This window comes from Papio anubis, chromosome 10, assembly GCF_008728515.1.
Source record: "Papio anubis isolate 15944 chromosome 10, Panubis1.0, whole genome shotgun sequence".
NCBI classification, from domain to species: domain Eukaryota; kingdom Metazoa; phylum Chordata; class Mammalia; order Primates; family Cercopithecidae; genus Papio; species Papio anubis.
Genome location: NC_044985.1, coordinates 43,438,724 through 43,463,555, shown reverse-complemented (window position 1 = coordinate 43,463,555; position 24,832 = coordinate 43,438,724). Strand labels below are relative to the sequence as shown.

General features: G+C 36.2%; 2 protein-coding genes across 25 annotated transcripts in view; one reads left to right on the top strand and one right to left on the bottom strand.

The window, feature by feature from the left end:
- CD302 (CD302 molecule) overlaps positions 1-24,832 on the top strand; it is a 45,865-nt gene that overhangs the window by 4,126 nt on the left and 16,907 nt on the right. For 3 of the 8 annotated variants that reach the window (XM_021924339.2, XM_021924344.1, XM_021924341.1), the window contains exons 2-6: positions 4,942-5,052; positions 7,394-7,510; positions 8,192-8,365; positions 10,467-10,493; positions 16,254-16,452. In XM_021924339.2, the coding sequence (XP_021780031.1) occupies positions 4,942-5,052; positions 7,394-7,510; positions 8,192-8,365; positions 10,467-10,493; positions 16,254-16,452 (628 nt within the window). Of the gene's footprint in view, positions 1-4,941; positions 5,053-7,393; positions 7,511-8,191; positions 8,366-10,466; positions 10,494-16,253; positions 19,424-20,901; positions 21,015-24,832 lie in introns of those variants that run through there. The other 5 variants (XM_021924342.2, XM_021924346.1, XM_021924345.1 and 2 more) reach the window with 4 other exon arrangements.
- The window catches only part of MARCHF7 (membrane associated ring-CH-type finger 7), a 58,009-nt gene continuing 50,165 nt past the window's right edge, over positions 16,989-24,832 (bottom strand). For 3 of the 17 annotated variants that reach the window (XM_009182297.4, XM_021924335.2, XM_017946563.3), the window contains 2 exons: positions 23,830-23,878; positions 21,198-21,373 (listed from right to left, as the gene is read on the bottom strand). In XM_009182297.4, coding sequence (XP_009180561.1) covers positions 21,309-21,373; positions 23,830-23,878 — 114 coding nt within the window. In that variant the 3' untranslated portion in view covers positions 21,198-21,308. Of the gene's footprint in view, positions 17,605-19,694; positions 20,985-21,194; positions 21,374-23,829; positions 23,879-24,832 lie in introns of those variants that run through there. The other 14 variants (XR_635451.3, XM_009182301.2, XM_021924336.2 and 11 more) reach the window with 11 other exon arrangements.

The window sequence follows — 24,832 nt, the reverse complement described above, 5'->3', positions numbered from 1 at the left end:
CTCTGGATTAGTCAGGGACTTGGAACAGCCACTCCCTCCTCCATACATATAAATGTAATAAATAGCCCCTCTTCTTCATCTGTCTCTGCCACAGTTGCCCTTGCAGAAGTTATGTGACTACAACTCATATCTTAATGGGAGAGGAGCAAAGGTCTTATTATTGACAATGAAAACAAAAAAGAAGTCTTTGCCTTTTCCTTCATTAACGTTTAGAACAAGTATGTCCCAAGAATCACTTCCTCATGCTGTGCCTGTTTTGTTTGTTTGTTTGTTTTTAAAAAAGAGAGAACTTATAAAGGAACCAAGAGTTCTATTAGATTTGACTGGTAATGCAAAGTATTCCTGTGGATATGATACTATCTTCTATTAGCACATGACAATTTTAGGCAGAGGATCTATATAGAAACTTTTGGAGTTGTGCTAAGTACAGCTTCTAAAATATTCATGAGGCTCCTAAATTTCTGTACATATTAAAGAATTATAAAATTATAAAATCCCTAAGAGTCATTTAAGTGCATTATTAATCACAACCTATCATTCAGGACTGCTGTGAAGAAATAAGAGTCATAGAAAGGCCCTTTGCAGAGAGCTTAATGGGCAGGTTTTTAATTATATTAGGACTATAGCAAACATACTTAGCATTGAAGACGACTTCGTTTAGCCTTTTGCTCATGAGGTGCATGAACGTCAACAACTCTCCTCACAGGAGTTGTCCAGCCTCTATTTGAACCCTGTTCTTCTCAAAGTACAAATATACCTTTTGAGTAGTGCTTAAAATTTGTTTCTGGGGCACACAGTCTGATCTATAGCATGAGAAAAGGGGTTCCATGTTGAATTAACTGGAGTTAACTGCTAATGCTGAAATCAGCCTAAGGAGAAGACAGTTGAAAGTTTTGGGGAAGTGAGTCAACAGTCTGTTTTCTCTTTTTCTATACACATCCTGTTAAAAAAGGTTTTTTTTGTCTTGTCACATGCAGATGCTCCTCGACTTAGAATGGGGCTATATCCCAATAAACTTGTAAAGTCAAAAAATCATAAGTCGTCCATCATTAAGTTCAGGACCATTTCTGTATTACTTAGTTATTCATCAGTGGTCTTTGAGTAGCTGGTTATCATTATCATCATCATACTCATTCCCATACTGTGCAAACACAGTAGCTTTGTGTTTGCTACTCCCTCTGTTTGCCTGAAATATCCATGTGACTTTTTCTCTCCTATCTTTTCGGGGACACACACCACACACACACACACACACACACACACACACACACACACACACACACACACACAGAGAGTTGGTTCTCTGTTTCTCTGGAGAACCCTAACACAATAACCAGTAGGATAATACAGTGTGACAATCAAGGCTGGATTATATGAAGCACTGCATGTCCACCTTTGCCCTCCTTTGAATCACTCACTCTGGGAGAAGCTACCTGCCATGTCATAAGGACCCTCAAGCACCCCTATGTAGAAGTCCACGTGGTGAGGAACTGTGGTGTCCTGCCCACAGCCAGTACCAGCTCACCACCCATATGAGTGAGCCTCCTTGAAGCTGACCTACTAGCTCCAGTTCAGTATTCAGATGGCTGCAGCCCTAGCCAGCATCTTCACTGTAACTTCATAGAGACCCCAAGCCAGAATCACCCAGACAAGCAACTGCTTCTGAATTCCTGACCCTGAGAAACTGTGTATAATAAGTGTTTCTTGTTTTAAGCTGCTCATTTTTTACATAGCAATAGACCACAATACACCATCTAACATATTATTTTACATATTTGTCTTCCTTTTGCATATCTGCCTCAACTAGAACATAAATTTCCAGGAGGATAGGAATTTTTTTCCTTTTTGTTCACTGTGGAATCCTAAGCACCTAGCACAATTTTTTAACAGCAACCCCCTCACATAGGTACTGTTATTCCCATTATACAGATAAGGAAACCGGGACACAGTAAGGTTAAATAACATGTCCAAGATTGTGTAGTCAGAGCCAGACTTTTCTCTACAACCTAATGGGCTTAACCAGAGTCCTGTATTGACCCACTTCTATGCATCCCTTCCAGTGTTATGTTCAAGGCAGAAGGATAGTTATTATTGAGAATACAATTAGATCTCAGACATGATCTTTGCTGTCGTGGAGTTAACAATCATTTGGGAAAGCAGGATGCATATCAGATAGCCGCTATATAAAGCAGGATCTAATGAGTGCTATGTAAACGTGTATAGGCCGTCAGAGGGTAACACATTGCCTTTTCCAAAGAAGAATGACTACCCATAGTTCTTATGATTTGTGCCATATTATTTTCAAAACCCTAGCCACAACTAATTGGAATAAGGATAATTTCCTTAATCAAAAGCTGACTACTCTAGGTAGGCATCAGCCCAATATAGGGCCTAGTATATGAACGCTAAGCCTATTTGACTGTTGAGATAGTATCCTCAGTTTTCTTATTGGCCACGTATCTGTACAATAAATCTATCATCTTGTAGCCTGAGCATGTCTTTAGTCCTTGTTGCCAGAAAAGGCCTCTCATGCATAATGCAGTTTAAAAGTCCTACAGATGTTCAGAGGAGTCATAGGTTAGAGGAAGATAAGGCTGAGACACTTCATGGAGAATTGACACATGAGCTGCCGCTGAAATAAGCATATACCTTAATCAGTGTTTTAGAGATCATATCTTCGAATCGTTTTAATTTATAAAGTATAAGAACTACATGTTTTCACAGCATGCCAGGAGCAAAAGATAAAAAAAAAAGAACTATAAGTGCTTGACTTGGGTGTTGATTATATTTTTGTGGACTTATTACACATATTTTATTTTATATAAATGGTATTTCAAAAATTCATTTTTGTATATTGTCGAGTTATTTGTTATAAGTAGAAAACAGTATCTGTAGTTTTGACTAGAAATAATACAAAAGTGCATTTCTGAACCTGTGGTTCAATAATTGCCAATGATTTATAAAAGTGTTTCAGATGTCATTCAGTGTGGTAATGCAGTCTGTTTCCATTTCATTTTTTAAAAAATCCATAAGGTAAAAGAAAAAGAGCAATAAAAGGAACCAGACGAAAGTAAAAGAGGGAAAAAAGAAGAGAAAGAGTAATTGAAGTTTGTAATTTAGAGCCTCTGCCCTTTTGACTTTCAGTTTGAGTTTTATTCTGGAAATGACTGCTGTGTCCTCTGTCATGTCTCTGGCAGCAGAGAGGGGAAGGAGGGAAGAAATCTGCCTTTACATCCTAGTTCACTCATTCAATGAATATTTATGGAGACCTTACTAGGTACCTGTAACTGTGCTTTTTATCATACACCCTCTGCCTGGATTCTTTTTTTTTTTTTTTTTTTGAGACGGAGTCTCGCTCTGCTGCCCAGGCTGGAGTGCAGTGGCCGGATCTCAGCTCACTGCAAGCTGCGCCTCCCGGGTTTACGCCATTCTCCTGCCTCAGCCTCCCGAGTAGCTGGGACTACAGGCGCCCGCCACGTCGCCCGGCTAGTTTTTTGTATTTTTTTAGTAGAGACGGGGTTTCACCGTGTTAGCCAGGATGGTCTCGATCTCCTGACCTCATGATCCGCCCGTCTCGGCCTCCCAAAGTGCTGGGATTACAGGCTTGAGCCACCGTGCCCGGCCCCTCTGCCTGGATTCTAAGCATTATACCTGACACGTAGAAGTTGCTCAGCAAATGTCTGATACGGATGATGGGTAGATAGGTGACCAGTTGTTGATAACTTGTTGAAAAGTATAAAAGATGGAATTTTGCATCTCACTATCATGGAGTAGAAGACTAATACTCCCATTAAGAACAACTAGAAAATCTAGATTAAATTCCTGGAAGTGGATTTGAAGGAATAAGAGTTTCTCTGAATAAAGACCAGATTTTCAAAGAAGGTTGCAGAAATGTGTAATGAACCTGAGATGGCTGAATGCTATTTCTCAGGGAAAGGATCTACCTGCTCCATATACAGACCTTCAACCAAGTGTCTTGTTTTCAGACCTTCCTCCTACAAAGCTGTCTGGCTTCTCCAATTCCTGACTCTATTCTGGACTTCTTTGCTTTGCAAATGTTGGTATCATGTAATTTTATAGCCAGATTGTTTTAATGTTTCATAATGAACATTTTCCCAAAGCAAAGTGTTTGCTGCAAAACAACCGTATCTTTAAGCCAGCATTGTGGGAGAGTTCTAGATTCCTACCAGAGTTAAACCCAAGGTAGTCATATGTGTAATTCAAGTGCTTATAAAACAGCTGGAAGGAAAAAAAACTTGGATATAAAATAAATTTAGGTGGGTCACAGTGGTTCTAGAGCCTAGGCTTAAAAATGCACATCTTTATAATAAACAAAAAGAGACCAAGATAGAGGTGAAGGAGATGTCCCCTTAGAGCAGTAGAGGAAGAGTTATGGTTCTATTTCATTGAACTACCTTAAAGAATCTACTTTGATGAGGTGTTAAATTAAGGACATTCATAAGAACATCAGTCTCGTTTTCCTGTGCAATATGAAAACTTGTGTGAATATTTATAAGCTAGCAACTTCTTTTTCTCTTCTGTTCTTAGAGGTATAATTTGAACAACAAGGCCTTGTAAAAGTCTTAAGACTTTTGAAATTGTTAAATACTGCAAAGATAACCTTCAAACAGAAGTGTGTAATCCTGATTGGCTGTCTTCTAGATAGTTTGTTGCCTTGAATTCCTAAACAATCTAAAAACTTATATCTTTGCTCTGTAAAGTCAGAAGAGAATCATCGGCACATTTCTCTTTTTCAGTATGTATAATGGAGAGAAACAAATTCCTGTTACACTGGTTGATTTCTTATTTTAATAAAGATTTAACAAAGGAAATTGCCTTTGTGTGTGTGTGAAAATTTAATATCTAATATCCTTATCTTTGGGAATTCATGTAATTCTTTTTCTCAAGTTATTTAACAGTGTTGTTCTTTTTTCTACATAGACTGTCCTTCATCTACTTGGATTCAGTTCCAAGACAATTGCTACATTTTTCTCCAAGAAGCCATCAAAGTAGAAAGCATAGAGGATGTCAGAAATCAGTGTACTGACCATGGTAAAAGGCTTACTCTTTTCTGTTTGTTTTTTCACAAATTAGTAAAGTGTTCATTAATTTCTTTAAAAACTGATTTTGTCACATCTGACTTTTAACTGGGTCCTAAGATTTAATGTACAATTTTTATTTGACAACACACAAGCTACAGGCAGTGGAATTGGGTATATATTTAATCCTGGAGTTGAAAGACAGTTGTTGGACAATATGGTCCAAAGCAGGGTCTATTTAACATGCATATCCTGTGCCAGGCACTGTGGTTAAGCAAACCATATACTTTACCTGGCTTTAATTATCATAACAAACCTATCAAGTAGTGTATTATCATCATTTTATTGAGAGATGAAATTAACTTCAGTTATTTGTTCAAGGTAACACAGGAAATAATTGACAAAGCCAGGATTTTAACCCAGGTCTGTTGGATTTTAGGCTTAGAGTTCTTAATCACTTAGTTATTCTCCTGGAAAGTGCTGAAGTCAGATTACATAGGACCATGAAGACTGTAGTAAAAAAGAGTATATCAAGGAAAAATTATAAAAAGGCGATTTGCTAGAGCATACACTCAGTGTTCTCTAGGAAATAGATTTATAACTTCACATTGTAAAATATTTGAAATAAAAATATCTTTTTTTTTTTTTGAGACAGGATCTTGCTCTGTCACCCAGGCTTGAGTGCAGTGGCATGATCACAGCTCACTACAGCCTTGAACTCCTGGGTTCAAGTGATCCTCCCATGTCAGCCCTCTGAATAGACAGGACTACAGATGTGCGCTAGCTATTTTGTTTGTTTGTTTGTAGAGACGGGATTTCACTATGTTACCCAGGCTGGTCTGAAACTCTTGGCCTTAAGTGATCCTCTCACCTTGGCCTTCCAAGGTGCTGGGATTATAAGTGTGAGCCACTGCATCCAGCCAAAAAATGTCATTTTTTAAAGACTGTGCTTGGAGGCTATTTATATATTTGGCTGTTGGGCCCAATTGAGCCTCTAATTATTTTGACACTTTTTTTTTTTTTGAAATGGAGTTTCACTCTTGTTGCCCAAGCTAGAGTGCAGTGGTGTGATCTCAACTCACTGCAACCTCTGCCTCCTGGGTCCAAGCGATTCTCCTGCCTCAGCCTCTGGAGTACCTGAGATTACAGGGGTGCACCACCATGCCTGGCTAATTTTTTGTATTTTTAGTAGAAACAAGGTTTCACCATGTTAGCCAGGCTGGTGTCGAACTCCTGAGGTCAGGCAATCCACCTGCCTCGGCCTTCCAAAGTGCTGGGATTACAGGCATGAGCCACCGTGCCCAGCCGAAAGGTGCTTTTTATTACTGTTATATTCTTCAACAATAACATTTGGAAGAATGTTTCAAACTGTATTAGGGATACCTTAATCAAAATCATATACATTTATTATAGAAGGAATAAATGTAAACACTGAAATTATTAATCTTATTAAAGTGCCACATAGTACTTAATACATATATGTTGTTTCCCTTTGAGAAAGTCCTACATGAACATCGGCTCTGTGAAAACAAGACGAAATTTCCAACATGCCAATATGGTTTTATTTCAAGGCAGGTGAAATAAAATAATAGCAATTCTGCTGGTCTTAGAATATTTTTAAATCAAGTTTTCCCCTGCAACTATTTTCTTTCTTTCCTTCCTTTTCCTTTTTCTTTTCGTCTTTCTCTTTCTTTTTCTCTTCCTTCCTTCTTCTCTTTCTTTCCTTTCTTTCTTTTTCTTCTCTCTCTCTCTTTTTGTTCATTCTTTCTTTCCTTTTTACATTTTTTTTTTTAAATGGATTCTCAGTCTGTTGCTCAGGCTGGAGTGCAGTGGTGTGATCTCAGCTCATTGCAACCTCTACCTCCTGGGTTCAAGCAATTCTCCTGCCTCAGCCTCCTGAGGAGCTGGGATTACAGACACGTGCCACCAGACCCAGCTAATTTTTTTTTTTTTTTTAATTTTTTTTGGTAGAGACAGGATTTCATCATGTTGGCCAGGCTGCTCTCGAAGTCCTGACCTCAGGTGATCCACCCGCCTCAGCCTCCCAAAGTGCTGGGATTATAGGCATGAGCCACCGCGCCCGGCCCCTACAACTGTTTTCTATCCCTTAAAAAAAAATTATATTAGGTATACTGAGACATAAACGTAATTTCAATGACATAAATCATATTCAAGGCTGAGAGCCAAGACATGTCCCTGTAACCTTATTAGCTTGTATGAACCGTAAGATCAAAGTTCATTGTCCAGCTCTAATATATATAGAAAGTTAAGCAACTATTTATTATTTTTATTTACCTAGTGATTTTCACTGATTCTAGAATATGCTGACTTTTTTCTCTTTAAAATAATTTCAGGAGCGGACATGATAAGCATACATAATGAAGAAGAAAATGCTTTTATATTGGATACTTTGAAAAAGCAATGGAAAGGCTCAGATGATATCCTACTAGGCATGTTTTATGACACAGATGGTAAGTGATATTTACCTCGTGGGATGTGACTTTGTTCTTTTTTAATGTAGTAAAACTGATGGCTCTTCAATTCTCTAGTTCAAGTTGATGATTCCTGTGGCCTCCAGGTGTTACATTTTCAATGTGCGGCTATGATCGTACCACAGCTTGTATCTGCATGGCTCAATGAGTTGCACAGATGAAAGCCACAGTTGATTCTTGTCTGGATTAAAATGTGGCTCTAAGGCTCAGTATTTTTGTAATATAGCATGATCATAAAAGTTAGTATTAGCATCTGCAACTAATAGGCTAAGGATAGAGTAAATTATCACGGTTCTATTATATAAATGTATTTATCATCACTGTAGACAAATATAAAGTACGTATGTAAACATTTTCAAGTGAAATGAAATTACTAAGGTTACTACTAACATTTAACTATTTTTCTTGACTTTTCCCATAAGAATATTATACATGTATATATTTTTGCAAAAACTGAATCATCTTCAGAAACCTCTTAAATCAATAGCTTTTGATGATTTGGCTGTACACAGGATATATTCCTCCTTCTAATTTTAATCCTACAACCAAAAGTTTAGACCAGACATACCTTAGTAACTTTCCACCTTTAATCCTACACACTTTTCGACTTGAACACCTTTTAAAACTGTCATAATGTTGAAAATATTCCTTAATTGACAGATGCGAGTTTCAAGTGGTTTGATAATTCAAATATGACATTTGATAAGTGGACAGACCAAGATGATGGGGAGGATTTAATTGACACCTGTGCTTTTCTGCACATCAAGACAGGTGAATGGAAAAAAGGAAATTGTGAAGTTTCTTTTGTGGAAGGAACACTATGCAAAACAGCTAGTAAGTATGACTGAAGGTGTTTTTCCATTCTAGGAGGGGCAGGGAAAGTAGGGCTGGTTTTAAAATAATTTTGAGATAAGTATGCCTCAATAAATAGGATAAGGCTAGGCACGGTGGCTCACACCTGCAATCCCAGCACTCTGGTAGACTGAGGCGGTGGATTCCTTGAGTGCAGGAGTTCCCAGCTTGAGCAACATGGCGAAAACTCGTCTCTACAAAAAATACAAAAATCAGCTGGGCATGGTGGTGTGCACCTGTGGTCCCAAATACATGGGAGGCTGAGGTGGGTGGATCAATTGAGCCTGGGAGGTTGAGGCTGCAGTAAGCGGTGAGTAAGTCATTGTACTCCAGCCTGGGCAAAGAGCAACACTCTGTTTCAAAAAAAAAAAAAAAAAAAAAAAGAAAGAAAAGAAAAGAAAATAGAGAATAAGACTTCAGAATATATTTATAGGATGGTTTGCTCTTAAGTCTCTTGGAACTCAAATTATAATTCTCTTACATTTAGGAGATAAGGCCAGATCACATGAAATAGGCATACTTTTATTCTATCTGCTTAGTGTTTGCAAGAGGTCAAAATTTTCTTGTTTAAAGGAATTATTATAATCTCTTTGCATGTGATTTAAGAGAGCAGAAGTGGTGAAGAATAATCATGTATAATTCTAGAATTCTCGTGTTACTTTACAGGGAATTCGATTCTCCATAAGAACATCCTTTGTTTAGGCAAACAAAAACTACATCATAGTTTATAATTCATTTGGAATTAAAATGTTTTCTTCTGACCCATCAGAAGGTTTTTTTTTGTTTTTTGTTTTTTTTTTGAGACAGAGTCTCTCTCTGTCGCCCAGGCTGGAGTGCGGTGGCGCAATCTTGGCTCACTGCAACCTCTGCCTCCCGGCTTCAAGCGATTCTCCAGCCTCAGCCTCCCGAGTAGCTGGCACTACAGGCAGCTGGCACTACAGGCACCTGCCACCACGCCCGGCTAATTTTTATATTTTTTAGTAGAGATGGGGTTTCACCAGATTGGCCAGGCTGGTCTCAAACTCCTGACCTTGTGGTCTGCCCCCGTCCGGCCTCCCAAAGTGCTGGGATTACAGGCGTGAGCCACTGTGTCCAGCCCAGAAGGTTTTTTAATGAACAGAATTATCCTGGCCCACAACAGTATTTTGATGATATTTGTTAAAATACTACAGTTTGTTATTCTAAGTTTTAGAAAGTAAATGTTTTCTCATTAAAGAAACTTAAATTTTCAAAATGTGGGCTGGGCACAGTGGCTCATGCTTGTAATCCCAGCACTTTTTGAGGCTGAGGCAGCCTTGTCAACATAGCAAGACCACCATCTCTACAAAAAAAGTTTTGTTTTGTTTTTTAATGTTTCAAAATATGAATTTGGGGTGCTTGAAACATGATATAAGCAACCATTTCCCCATTTTGCATACTTAGTATTTTCCCCTTCTACTTCAACTGTAAACCAAAACTCCACATCCTGCTCTGCTTAATTCCTTTCTTTACATATGGAAGTATGTACATTTCTTTACTTGCAACGGCAGGATCCTTGACTACTATTAGTTTTACAGTGATTATCAAAATGTTCATCATAGTTTTATGGTAGTGGTATTCAACTTCAAATATTTGTTTTGCAAAATATTGGTTCTTTTCAGGTACTGCACCTCATGGTGCAATTACATAAACAAAGTTTTTAATTAAACTATAACTTCAAAACATCAGAAATAGTGAGTACATCCATACTAAGGTAGTTAGGGTCACAGCTGTTTAATTTTACGACATTTGTTTTCTATACTCTCCAACCAGAATCCTCTTTTTTCCTTTACCTCATTATTGTATTTTCCTCAAGATCCCATATTCGTTTCCACCAACCAAGCTAATGCATGTTGTGAGCCCTCTACAGCTTTCTTTAAAAACTAAGTTCAAAACAGACAAGAGACAATTAATGAGGCAAAGAAATACGGATTTTAAGCTATGAATATGTTGATATTAAGCTACTAATAAAAGGGTTTATTTTTAATGATTGTGAACAGGTTTAAAGTCAATCCTATAATAAAGCATAATTAAATTCTAATTTTAATTTTCTTTCGTATTTTAGTTCCATACAAAAGGAAATATTTATCAGGTAAGTGATGATTTGGTCTTTAAATTTTTCCCACAATTAAAAATGTATCAAAATTCTGGCATATTAAAATACTATTACAGATCCCTTTTAAAAATTATGTAATACAAAGTAGAACAATTTTTATAAGAATGTAGAAAGGTCTCTTAGTAATAAGACTCGACATTTTAAATATATTCTACAATATGTAGTTTTGTCTGGCTTCTTTGACTTGGGAATTTTTTAAAGATTCATCAGTGTTGTGCACATTCACTGAATTTTCTTCCTAAGCCTTATAATACTTTATGAATATATCATATATTGTCCATTCTCTTGTTTATGGATATTTGGATCACTTCTAGTTTCAAACTAATTTGAATAGAGCTGCCTACGAACATTCTCATACATCTTCTTTTGGACTATGTTCTCATTTTCTTTGAGTATATTCTAGAAAGTAGAAAGCTGGGTCATAGGGCAAGTATATGTATTTAGATTTATTAGAAACCACCGAATAATTTTTCAAAATGCTTAAATCATGTTACTACTGGCAGCGTGTCCAAGTTCCATTTGCTCCATGTTCATCCCATGATGGTATTGTCAATTTCTTTATTTTTAGCCATTCAGATCAGGTGTGTAGTGATCTTTTTGCGGCTTTCATTTTCATTTACCTGATGATGTTGAGCACCTTTCAGATGATTATTTATTTGTATATCTTTTGTGAAAAGGCTTTTACCCATTTTCGGAGTGCGGAGTGCGGAGCTTGACTCGCTGCAATCTTGACCTCCTGGGCTCCAGCAATTCTTCCACCTCAGCCTCCCAAGTAGCTTGGACTACAGGTGTGGGTCGCCATACCCAGATAATTTTTTTTGTACAGATGGGGTTTCACCCTGTTACCCAGGCTAGTCTCAAACTCCTGGGTTCAAACAATCCACCCACCTCAGCGTCCCAAAGTGCTGAGATTACAGGCGTTGGGCCGCCATGCCCAGCCACCCATATTGTTTTTATCGAGTTGCCTTTATTATTGGTAGGAATTTTTAAAATAACTTTTGTTTCTTTAAATTTGGATATGGGCCGGGCTAAATAATACAAAGCTTAGCCGGGCACGGTGGCGAGTGCCTATAATCCCAGCTACTTGGGAGGCTGAGGCAGGGAGAATTACATGAACCTGGGAGGTGGAGGTTGCAGCACTCCAGCCTCAGTAACAGAGTGACTACATCTAAAAACAAAAAAAAATTGAATCTGAGTCCTTTGTCAGTTTTCTATTTGGGGGTTACTACGATAGAACTATGACAGAGGAGAAGAAAAGAAGTGTTGAGTTTGTGTGTATACAGGAATTACATCTTCATTCATCTATAGGAAGAAGACAATAAATAACAAGCGTTAGTGTGGATATGCAGCAATTGGAACTCTTGTGGTGGGAATGTAAAATGGGGCAGCCTCTGTGAAAAACAGTGTGGTGGTTCTTCAAAAAAATTAAAATTACCATATGATCCAGCAATTCCACTTCTCAGTATGTATCCCAAATAACTGAAAGCAAGGAGTCTTTAATATCCGTACACCCATCTCTTTGATAGTTGTGTATCTATGTTCATAGCATCATTTGCCATAGCCAAAAGGTGGAAGCAACCTGTGTCCATTGATGAAGAGATAAACAAAATGTAATCTGCACATACAAATTAGTATCATTTAGCCTTAAAAGACACGAAAATTCTGACACACGCTACAACATTCATAAACCTGAAGGGCATTAGGTTAAACAAAATAAGCCAGTCACAGGCCGGGCGCAGTGGCTCACGCCTGTAATCCCAGCACTTTGGGAGGCCGAGGCGGGTGGATCACCTGAGGTCAGGAGTTGGAGACCAGCCTGGCCAACATGGCGAAATCTCGTCTCTACTAAAAAAAAAAAAAAATTAGGTGAAACCTGGAGGCAGAGGCTGCAGTGAGCCGAGATCGCTCCACTGCACTCCAGCCTGGGCCAGATAGAGCAAGCCTCCATCTAAAAAAAAAAAAAGAAAAATAAGCCAGTCACAAAAGGCCAAGTTCTGTATAATTCTTACCTACAGTATGAGGTACCTGAAGTAGTCAACCTCACCAAGAAACACTTTGCCAAGGGTTAGGTCAGGGAGAAATGGGAGTTTAATAGGTAGAGTTTCCATTTTACAAAATGAGTTGTTCTGTGAATGGATAGTGGTGATGTAGCACAACGAAGTGAATATACTTAATGCTACTGCTCACCTAAGATATTATTTGTTACATATAATTCTTTAAATTACATTTAAAAAAATCAAGTAGTAGAAGCATGTTATTTAGACATGGAGATAAATAGCTGAAGCAACAGGAGTGTAGTTAACTTTAAGGAATGGATGTTCAGGTGAGTAGTAGTGGAGCAGGAGCACAGTATTTTCATTACGTATCTTCTAGAACTGATTTCTAAGCTATGTAAATGTATTACTTTGGAAAAAACAGAGATACATGTAAGTTGGAACATTTAGAAAAAAATACATCTATGGCTTCAAAACCACGAATAGATGAAACATCTGGCAACATAGGGTCTTCAAACTACAGAAAAAGTAATCTCTAAATTCATTACATGTATATATGTGTATGTAAATATATATTAAATATGTGTGTATAATTTAGTGAGTAAATACTGTGTGTCAGACTTTCTCCTAAAGTTAGACATTGAAGACAGAGCAATGAACAAAACAAAAGCCCCTGCTCTCAAGCATACATTCTAGTGGGAAGGGTAAAACAAAAATATGTGAGATAGTGACATATCCTATAGAGAAAACAGGTAGATAAGGATGAATTCCAGTGCAAGAAGGGAGGTGCTGTACTTTTTTATTTTTCGTAGGGTGGCCAGGGAAGGCCTCATTTGATAAGGCCATGAGTTTGCAGAATGAAGACCTAAAGTTAAAGTGAAAGCCTGTCATGTAGATAGACAGGGATTAGGCTTAGTCTGACTTTAAGGAGTAACGGTAGAGAACATGGGAGTTGAAGCAGCAAGGAAAACCACCCAATAATTAAGTGTAGCTGCAATCTTGGCAAACAGGGAGTTCCCCTTCATACCAAGTGTAAGCTGGAAGACTCCCTTGGGAAGAATACTTTCAACAGAATTAAGGTGTCCATTGTCGGATGCACCTAGTGTGGCAAGCAGACAGGAAAGGGCAAGTTAGTCCAAGCTGGGTTCAGCAAAGGTTACTAGAGAGGACACGGGAGTTAAATCTTCAAGGACAGGTTATCTGAGATGACAAATCAGGACCAAGGTGAAGGGTTGAATTTTTGCTGTCACTAAATGGACTTGGGCAAGTCATTTAAACCCTGTGCCTCAGAATTAAATGCACACAGTTGGCACTCAAACTAACCTGAGGTTACAGCCCAACAAAATGTTTCATATAGTTTTTGAGGTAGATTATACATAGTTCGGTCCTCAGATGATCAGTGTTTAGAACTAGGGCATGAAAGTAGCAGTCAAATAGGAAACAGAAGAAAAATGTGTAGTCTTGATAATTAATAGAGAGGAAGTCTATAATTTCCAGATTGGATGACTGGGCAGTGGCTATTTGCAGGAATTCAGAAGGGATTTGGGAGTAAAGTGGGGGTACACACACATATTTATCTATGGATTTACATACAAAACTTGAATGGTTGAGATCAACCATGGAAAGCTTTGAGTCCACAAAGATGACTAGGAAGCAGTCGTCTGAAAAACAGAAGAGAGCAAAGTCAAGGAAGCCAAGTGAGGAGATAACTTCAAGTCTGGACCGCTAACAATCTAGTTGCCTCAGGTTGAACTAAAACATTCACGTGTTTATGCATGTAGTCATAAAGAGATCATTGTTGACCTTTGCCACAGGAATTTCAGAATGTTGAGAAAATGGATTAAATGGGCTTAAGATATGACAAAGAAGTGAAAGCTTGTTTCAGTGTTTGTTATGTCTCCTCAAGTAAGGAACATTGTTAGGCTAAAAAGTATTTTTCCTAAATTTTGTTTCTTTAAAAAAGTAGGATTTCATGGTAAATAGCTATTATACGCTCAAGCAATGGATTTTTCCTTTAATTAATGAGGTAGATAATAGATTTCCTAATGTAAAACTATCCTAACCTCCAGATACAAACTACACATTGTTTTAATACACTGCTCATCAGTTGCCTTGACAACTGACTTTGTCACACATTTAATAGTATGCAGCTAACTAAAACCCCTGGAGTCAACTTTGGCTAAAGGTCACTTGCAGAATGTGAAAATAAAAGCAGCATATATACTTACTGTGTCTCACCCATCTTGGATGCTGTCCAGTTCTTAGGATACCAGGTCTTTTAAAGCTATATGATTTAGTGTGTAAATATTTCTCAATTACCATGATCTTTCAGACTTGTTTTTCTGTATTACCATCATGTAATACCTATTTTTAACGTAGATGCTACTGATTATGAAGCTATTACTGTACAATCATTAGTAGACTGAAATAAAGTGTGTTCACATTGGTAAAGTTAAGGTTCTACACTGAAAATGGGCTATGTTAATTTTAAGAAAACTATGGGGCTGGGCACAGTGGTCCACACCTGTAATCCCAGCACTTTGGGAGGCCGAAGGGGGCAGATCACTTGAGGCCAGGGGTTTCAGACCAACCTGGGCAACATGGCAAAACTCTATACTAAAAATACAAAAATTAGCTGGACATCATGGCATGTGCCTGTAATCTCAGCTACCCGGGCTAACACATGAGAATCACTGGCACCCAGAAGGCGGAGGTTGCCGTAGCCAAATGGGAAGAACCCCATTTGAACTCAGTTTACAGAATTCTTGGCGTTTTTTTTTTCATTTTAATGTCTTTAATAATACCAACAAATCCACTCTCACACCTTACCAAATTTTTACTACCAAATTTTATTTCAGGATTAAAAGATAATTCACTTGTGACCATTTCCTCACTCCTCCCAAAAAATCCTGTCAATATCTGAAAAATATCAATGGCTCTCCCTCACTTTAACAAATAATTTGGCCAGATTTATCTCACTAATCTTATATACTTCCAGGTCTCATTTTAACAAGCACCAGTTAGAAATAATGGGTATTAAGAATATAATAATCAAAAATCTGTCAAAATTATTCTGAAAAATTTTCACATTCTTTAGTCTATTACTATACATAATACAAGTACCTGCCCAAAAGTATTTTCGTCCTCCTAAACCAAGTTACTTTCCTCAATTTATTAAACTGGATTCTTATAGAAAGATTACAAGGGTTTGAATAGGCAAGAACTGCAAAGTTGTACATACTTATAGAACTTTAGGGAAACACACAAAGAATGAATGAATGCAGACACCCAAAAGCAACGTACTTTTACTGCAGCTCTTGGGTGTTTTTTTCAGTTAAACAAATCTTAAATCCCCAAAGCCAGGTGAACCATTAAACCTCAATAATGTAACACATTATCTAAATACTAGAATTCCTAAAGGGAACAGTAGGTCTGAATTTGTAGTCTTAGAAAGTAAAGCAAAGGAACACAAACTGGAGCATGGTGTACTTGGGTGATTTCCATTTTGGGATCTTCAGTAGAGTGGAGAAGTGCACAACTTCCTAGAAAATTTGAGTAATATTCTTCAGGCCAAGAAATATAAATCTTGATAGGAACAAATGTGCAATTTTTGGTTTTCTCATCAGTGTGGGAAATTCTCAACAGAGAAATGTTTAAAAAAACTACAGTTGTGCTCATTAAAATATACTTGCAACTTGTGTACCCTAATCTCCCATATGTTCTTTTGTCTTTTCCTTTTCAGATAACCATATTTTAGTATCAGCTTTGGTGATTGCTAGCATAGTAATTTTGACAGTTTTGGGAGCAATCATTTGGTTCCTGTACAAAAAACATTCTGATTCTCGTTTCACCACAGTTTTTTCAACCGCACCCCAATCACCTTATAACGAAGACTGTGTTTTGGTAGTTGGAGAAGAAAATGAATATCCTGTTCAATTTGAGTAAGTTTTTGGTAATCTTGCACTAAGACATCAACAAAATGCCCTGGCAGAGATTCTTGGGAAAAATTTTAATATAAAACTTGACATTGGATATTAGAGCTTTAATGGTTTTCCTTATTCCAGTAACATTTTTATGTATTCATGTTGTGAAAAGAATCTTTAGGTTCATTAAAAAACAGGTTTTAGAAATGATCTTAGATCTAATATAGTGATTTTAAGCATCCCGTCAAATGCAGAATCTGTCACTTGAATGAAGGAAAGCTTAAAGCCCAAGAAGCAGATAAAAATAAAAGCTCAGCCTATTTATCTTGCCTGCTGTATCTTCCCTTCTAGTTGACCACATATGTTTATTAGTAAACATGAAATGGGGAATAAGTGATTTTAAGTACATTCCATACATTTAAGTATCTTTGATAATTGTTTCTTTGGCAGATAATTCCTCTAGAATGTGTATTTCCTTTTATGATTTAGATAAAGAAAATTTTACAACTTTTAACACCCCACACCACATAATTTTAGTTTCATTACACACACCATTTTATCACAAATGACTCAAGTTTTAATTAATGTTTATAAGCCTTTTGAAACAAAGTATGATCGCTGTGTCCAGGATGGCATGGAGAAAGCTGGCAATTAGGTTAACACTTATATATCCTAGTGCCCCTTTAAGGATTTCTTTCTTGCCACCGTACCTTTTGTACCTTCTCCTGTACAAAGTATTTCATTCTCCTCAAGCATTTATAAATTTTTCCTTCAACGACATGAAAACTGTGTAAACAAAAACCGAAGAAAAACACTAAGTACAACTGTAGTGACAATGATCAGTTTTCAGTGCATTTATTGTACATTTTAAGAAAAAGGTGAAAATCATTTGGGGAGTAAAAAAATGAAAAAGCTGAAATGAGTGTTTTCCTCACCATCAATAAATCAAAAACAGGAAAGATAGAATGTATAAATTTCACATAAATTAGTCATGTATCACTTATCAATGGGGATACGTTCTAAGAAATGCATAGTTAGGGAATCTTCTTGTGTGAAAATCAGCTTGTACTTACACAAACCCAGATGGTATGGCCTATTTTGTTCCAACCTACACAGCATGTTACTGTGCCGAATACTGCAGACAACTGTAACACAACGGTATTTGTGTATCTAAATATAGAAAAGGCACAGTAAAAATATGGTCTACTAAGGGAACACTGTTCTATATGTGATCCATTACTGACTGAAGTATATTGTCTATATTTAGAAGTCTGAAGCTCAAAGAAAAGTAATCCCTCTCCTGAATCCACACCCCATCAATTATCTTACTTTCTTATGGGGAGATACACTATCTCACTAGCTTGACTAATGGCAACAAAGTCCCAGCTTTTGTAATCTTTTTATTGACCACATGAATCGAAAACACTCATCACAATTAACGGCACTATCATTAATGAGACATAAGTAACTAAAAAGTGACACAAAACTATTAACAGTGTGGCTATGTAGTACTGAAAATGCAGGCATTACACCAGCTGTTACATAAGCACAAGCATGCTCTGTAAGAGCTTTACATTTCTGAGATGTGGTGTAGTGTTTGAGATATCTATTTTATTATTGATAGACTATTACTAATGTCAATATTGAACACTACCTTGGAATTCCTCCCTGGTTTTCCTATCCGAATTGTACCACTCCTTGAAGAACTACAGGCAAAGTAAAATTATGGCATATTATATCAACTAAGAGTTCTAAAGGAGTTCTTAAAGGAGTGGTAGAATTTGGGTAGGAAAGTGATTAAGTCCAACTTAAAACCAACACTCTCAAACATCTAGAACTACAATGTCCAATGAGCCACTAACCACATGAGGCTATTTAAGTAAATTAAGTATAGTTTAAAATCCAGTTTCCCAATTACATTAGCCACATTGTCAAGTATTCAAATCACAGGTGGTTAGTGGCTACCATACTGGGCAACATACATCATAGAACATTTTCATTATAGCAAGCTTTATTGGGCAGTGCTGCTCTTAAATCCTACCTTCCACTCAACTCCCATACAACTTTCTTTTGTATGTTTTGATACTTTCTACCTAATGGCAACTCTTCCAAAACAGCTGTTTTAAACTCTGATTTAATTTTCAGTATTTGGTTTCATGGCCTCTGGTAATGAAGTGCTATATACATATATGATGAGTCTCGCTGTGTCGCCCAGGTTAGAGTGCAGTGGCTCAATCTTGGCTCACTCCAATCTCCGCCTTGCAGGTTTTCAAGCGATTCTCCTGCCTCAGTCCCCTTAGTAGCTGGGACCACAGACATCTGTCACCACACCTGGCTTTTTGTATTTTTGGTAGAGACAGGGTTTCACCATATTGGCTGGGCTGGTCTCAAACTCTTGACCTCAAGTGATCCACCCACCTTGGTCTCCCAAAGTGCTGGGAGTACATGCGTGAGCCACCACGCTCGGCCTACATTTTAATTTTCTTTATATACCAGAACATCTATAACAGGCCCCTTATCTACTCATTAGTCAAGAAATAATTGGATTACACACGCAGGCTTGTTTACTATATTCAGAATGTAGAAACTGCTTTCTTCAACATCTTGGTTTTAGCTAGTAATAACAATATAATTCTTTGGCAGATATTTAGAGTAACATTTTAAACTACATTTTCTTAGAAAATTGCATTCTTTGTAGTGAGCAGTGTATGGTCTCTTTTGTTCAGAATTTAAAACTGATAACCAATGAAAGCCTTTTCTCTAATTCCTCTACTGTCATTTACATGATAATCTGAAGCTAATATGACAATATTTAAATACTAAGTGGTACTAGGGAACTAAAAGAATACTGTAAAGCTTAAGCCATTGTTATCACTGTCATTTAGCATTTAATGACGACACTATAGAGAATTATCTTATATGCATACCAATCAATGTTTTGTACCATTTAGTTAAAATTTTTAAATAAAGTTTTATGGGTTAAGCAGAACATAATTGTCATACTGAATTTTATTAAAAGTATATATACTTCAAATTCAAAGCATCCCTAAGGACCCACAGAATATATTAAAACTACCACCCTAAAATTTTATATTTTTGCTTTAAGACAGACAATGCAAAGATAACTGGCAAGAGGTGAGCAATATTTTAGAACATTTATATTACTGCTTAAAATGAGATTTGCAATTTTAATAAAATTATTTGTTATGAAGTTTGATGTCTTCTTTGAGCACCAGTTTAAAAGGAAACATTTCAAACTGTAAAATAAATCAGTGTGCACTTTATTTCAAGCCAATGTTTTACATAAGACCAACAAACTAAGTGTGGGCAAATTGTTCATTCACTTGAGAAATTACATGGTTCCATTTAGGTTTGAAAAAAGTAGTTTGTTGCCATAACATCAGACCTTAAGGTATTTTAAAGTGTATCCTAAGGGTATTGACAGAAGAAAAATACAGTGTTGTGGAAGTATACACAACTCATGACCACAGTATAGATCCATTCGTGGTAAATAATGTTCATCTGTTCTCCAAAGGTAGTGAAAAATATTAAGTCATCAAATAAATGCTCAGAATTACCAAGGAACAGTTAGAAACGACCAGAATCCAAACAGGTTATTTATATATTTATCTATAAAGAAGTGACAACACTAAAAAACACATTGAAAACCAGTGTTTTAAACTCTGAATGTGGGATTTAAAAATATTCCATTAACTTAAGATTGCAATAATTTTTTTTTAAACCAAATAGAATTTGACTGGCAAGTCTCATATAATTTAGAGCTGTAATATTCCTAAAAGGAATATCTACATACTATAGCCTATCAAATATAATCTGCATTCTGCAAATCAATACAAAAATCTATCCATCATTTATACATTTTATATTTATATACTTTTTAAAAATTAGATTTTATTGCTAAGTGAATTTGGAATTCAAATTAAATTTGGAAACCTAATATAATGCTCTTCTCATAACCTCCCCATTCTTTTTTAAATTTTTAAACACTGGAAGCAAATGATTATCAAAATGAGACTGCAACTTAAGGCATTTTAAAAGAAAAAATAATTAGGTGCCATATAGCATTTTATTTCAAAAGTATATTTTGTCCCACTTTTCTCACTAGCAAGAGTAAAACACAAACCTTTTTTCATAAATAAGACTACAGTAATCAGAACACAAAAAAAGGGTTGATAGGCATTGCTTATTTAAAACAAGGGTAATACTTCCCCACTTACTTAAAAGAAAAAAACCTTTTTGATTACCAGTTTATAAACATCAGATTTGCTATGTTAAAAAGTCCAGCAGAATTTTAATTCAGCAACACTTGAGAATGAATATATATATACAGGCATACATGTGTATGTATATATTCATTTTATATATAGTAAATGTATTTATTAGCCATTCCCCCACAAAAGTAATTTATATTTAATTGCCATTTTTAATAAACATTTGTGTTTACAGATCATCCATCTGTCTTATATGAAGTTAGGCAATATCAAATGTCCTGTTATGGTCTCCATCTTCCTCGGAATCATCCTCTGAAGCTGTTGAAAGAAAACAGGATGATCAAGAATGATTTTAAGGGGGATAAGAATGGGAAGTGTAAATATGAAGCCAGAACAGCAATGACTTGTAAAAACAAAAATCCCAATTTAGTATACTGTTTGATCAAAATGATAAGTTGTATGACAGGGTTAGGGTGGTTTGACTGGGTGATGCCCAACCACAATGCTCCCGCCCCCACATCTTTTTGTAATGTTATATCAATTTTTATAAAAATGAAAATGCTTAAAAATGTGGTTCAAGAGCATCTTCTAAAATGTTTCTGAGATCAGTCTGTGTTCATAGTAGCTAATGATATATAAACACTAGGAAAAAAGTGAACTTAAGGCAAGTGCTCTCACACACCTGAGTAGAATCTGGCTTATTACCGCTGCATGTTTGATGCATCCGATGAGAATGAAAAGAAATGTACATAGAATAAGAGGTTATGGGTGTTCTTGCAATTTACATCAAAGCTATGTCTATACAATGCCAAGATAAAAGTTCATTTAGTAAGTCAAAAAAGCTTCATATAGACACAGCCTAAATTAAAATAATTGGATTCAGTAAAAACCTACTGTTGATTATTCCCCTTTCTCCACACTGTCAGAAACTTATCACTTTTGCAACATTTCTGACCTCAATTTATTCAAGAGTCACTAGTGGCTCAAGAGTTAAAAATAAAGCATCCTCGGTGTCTTTAGGAAAGACATAGTAAGTATAAAACTATGAATTCTGTGAACTGCTTTGCATGTGAAAGAAAATGCAAGCTCACTAAAATAAACATCTAACCAGCATCTTTCCCCCATTATCAAGGGCAAAAAGGCTTAATGCACTCTCTATTTATATTTACACTGGACAAATTAAGAGCATCCAACAAACAGAATCAACCTAGGGCAAAGCACAGAAAAACTATGCAACACTAATAGATTTAAATCCATTTAATAAATGACACAAGCATATAACTAACTCATGACTGATATAAACTCTTATGCTGTATCACTGAGAAATACCAAACTAAAAGATTATATAGCTTATTAAGGAACTTCTTGTGTTTTTCCATTTAACTCTACAGGAGAGGACAATTTAGTCAGAACCCATTTCAGAATGTATTAATACTCTGATATTTAGGGGTTAACTTGCCCCTTGTCTTTCATGCTCATTTGAGTTTGGACATATTTCACCTTCATCTTTCTCTTCCCACGTTAGGAGTAGACAATACTATGTTTAAGAAATCAAATTTTAAACGAGAATGTTAGTTTTTTAAAATGGAGAAATCTGGGGAAAACATACACTGAAACAAATTACTATCATGATATTGGACAAAGTATAAATTGTAATTTAAAAAAACAGAGGCCGGGCGCGGTGGCTCACGCCTGTAATCCCAGCACTTTGGGAGGCCGAGGCGGGCGGATCACAAGGTCAGGAGATCGAGACCACAGTGAAACCCTGTCTCTACTAAAAATACAAAAAATTAGCCGGGCGCGGTGGCGGGCGCCTGTAGTCCCAGCTACTCAGGAGGCTGAGGCAGGAGAATGGCGTGAACCCAGGAGGAGGAGCTTGCAGTGAGCCGAGATCGCGTGAGACTCCGTCTCAAAAAAAAAAAAAAAAAAAAAAAACAGAGACCTTTGTATTAGGCCAACCTAAGGGATCTGAAAGAAGGTATAAAGAGAAAAAATTTTATACCAAGTGAATTCGCACTGACTCCTTTCTTTTCACATATCCTAATTAAAATTGTGAAAATATGTTACCTGGTTTCATCTCAAGACCTTTTAAAAGTTGATAGTATAGAATTAATGACAAAAATCTATGATTTAGATTACCTAGAATTAAAAGGTTCCTATGAGGACTAAGTCTTTTTTAAACCTTACTTCAAATGATGCTGAGCTTTCTGTAAAAGTAAAAATGTTGTGCGCACTATAGATAACATTCCAAATAATTTGAAGATGAGTACAGAAAGTAATTCTTCAGTATTCAACTGAAGAATACATATTTTAAAAAGACACTTCAGGTAGTGTTTTGGAATGGGCAACAAAGGGTGAAAAAGTAAAATATGTAGGGGGTGGGTGGGGTAATCTTCAATTTCTAGCTGTTCCAGAGCCAATACATGTGCCCACATGGTATGAAGCACACTGGAAGTTACAGGACATTAAGAAGAGGATAGGCTGTACAGATGCCTGTAAAGATTTGAGAATTAAGTGCCTTCACTTATAATCCCAGCCAGAAATCCTGAGGCTGGAATGTGATCTTAAGAGACTGGAGCTGTTGGCAGCGCTGGCTACCTATTAAAGGTCCATGAGGACCTACAAAAAGCCAAACAACAACAACAACAAAAAACCCACAAACAAAAGCCCTTTATGGCTTCTGATATGGATTCAGAATTAGGATTCCCTGTCCCATATTTTCCTGGAATCATATATAAGCCCAGGAATAATCTCTTATGATCTAACAAAGCTGAGTAACAGGTAAAATTTCTTACCAAAAACAAAACAAAACAAAATCCTAACAGATTAAGAAATGTGGTTTGATTAGTAGTTAAGACTTATGCCTTCGTTTTTATTATAAATCCTGAAATCAAGGTGATCAACAATAAATTTCTCTTTGAAAAAAAAAGTAAAATGCAGTTAAAATTACATCCTTCCATACCTTAAAATATGCTTTAAAAAAAAAAAAAAAAACACTAATGTCAGTTGCCCAACCCATATTTCCCAAATCAATCATTTTGGTATTATTAAGTCTATAAATGAGCTCTAAGTTGGCAGAACCAGAATATATACTTAGGTTTTGCTTTGGGTTTAATTTGCAAAAGTAAATTCAACAAGTCTGGGGAGGGGAAATTCCACCTACTTTCGAGATCTTCCATATGTGCCTGAAGAGTTCTTGCAAGGTTAATAAACTAGAAACAATGCAGAAAGAAATACAGTAGTTTAAATGTTGCAAATGGCTCTAGAGAATCAGTATAGGAGATTCATTTCTACTTAAAAAGTCAAACATCATTTTAAGCCTTTAAATAGGGGTTTTTCTCCCCCCAACATCAAAAATCACAAGCTTAATGGTATTAATTTTTAAATGTTTTATATAATCTTTATAATCATGTAGAAACCAGTTTTTAAAAATTGGGAGCAGATACAATAATTTTATCCAATGATATTGCTTATAAACACTTCAAAAAATTATGAAATGGAGGAAAAAAAACCCAAAAAACCACCCTTGTATTTGGACCCAAATAAATTCAGTTTCAGTGGGCGCACACAAACACACACACACACACAAACTCCCAAGAACCAATATTTTCCTACCTACATTTGATAAAAGTATACATTTGGTTCTATACATTAAAAAAAATCCTAATGACTTCCACTTTGGAGTATCATTCAACATTCTGTAATTTCCCACTTTTAAAACTTAATACGAACTTTTAGAAACACATGAATTCAAAAGTTCTTAGATGTTTTATATGGTTTATTCATTCTGAAGACTTAAGGTACCTTTTTAGAAATCATTTTATGGTATTAAGGTTTTAAGGGTTCACAATTTCTAAAGTACTTAGAAGTCAAGAGATCTTTGCTCAAATTCTGAATGCTCCTGATAGATAATATGAATGCTCTTCAATGATAATTATCTATTAACTGGCTCACTGGAATAATGTCCACATGATGATAAAATAAAGAAAAATATTTTACTAATTTAGAAAGAGTATTATATACGTTGAATTGCAGTTACTTGATAATGTTCAAAATAAAAACATTACATGAACTCTACTACATTTTTATCACCGAAGTTAACATTTATATAAGGAAGTCTGAAGGATATATTTATGAACACATTTCAAGATATGAAGTGTTCAGAA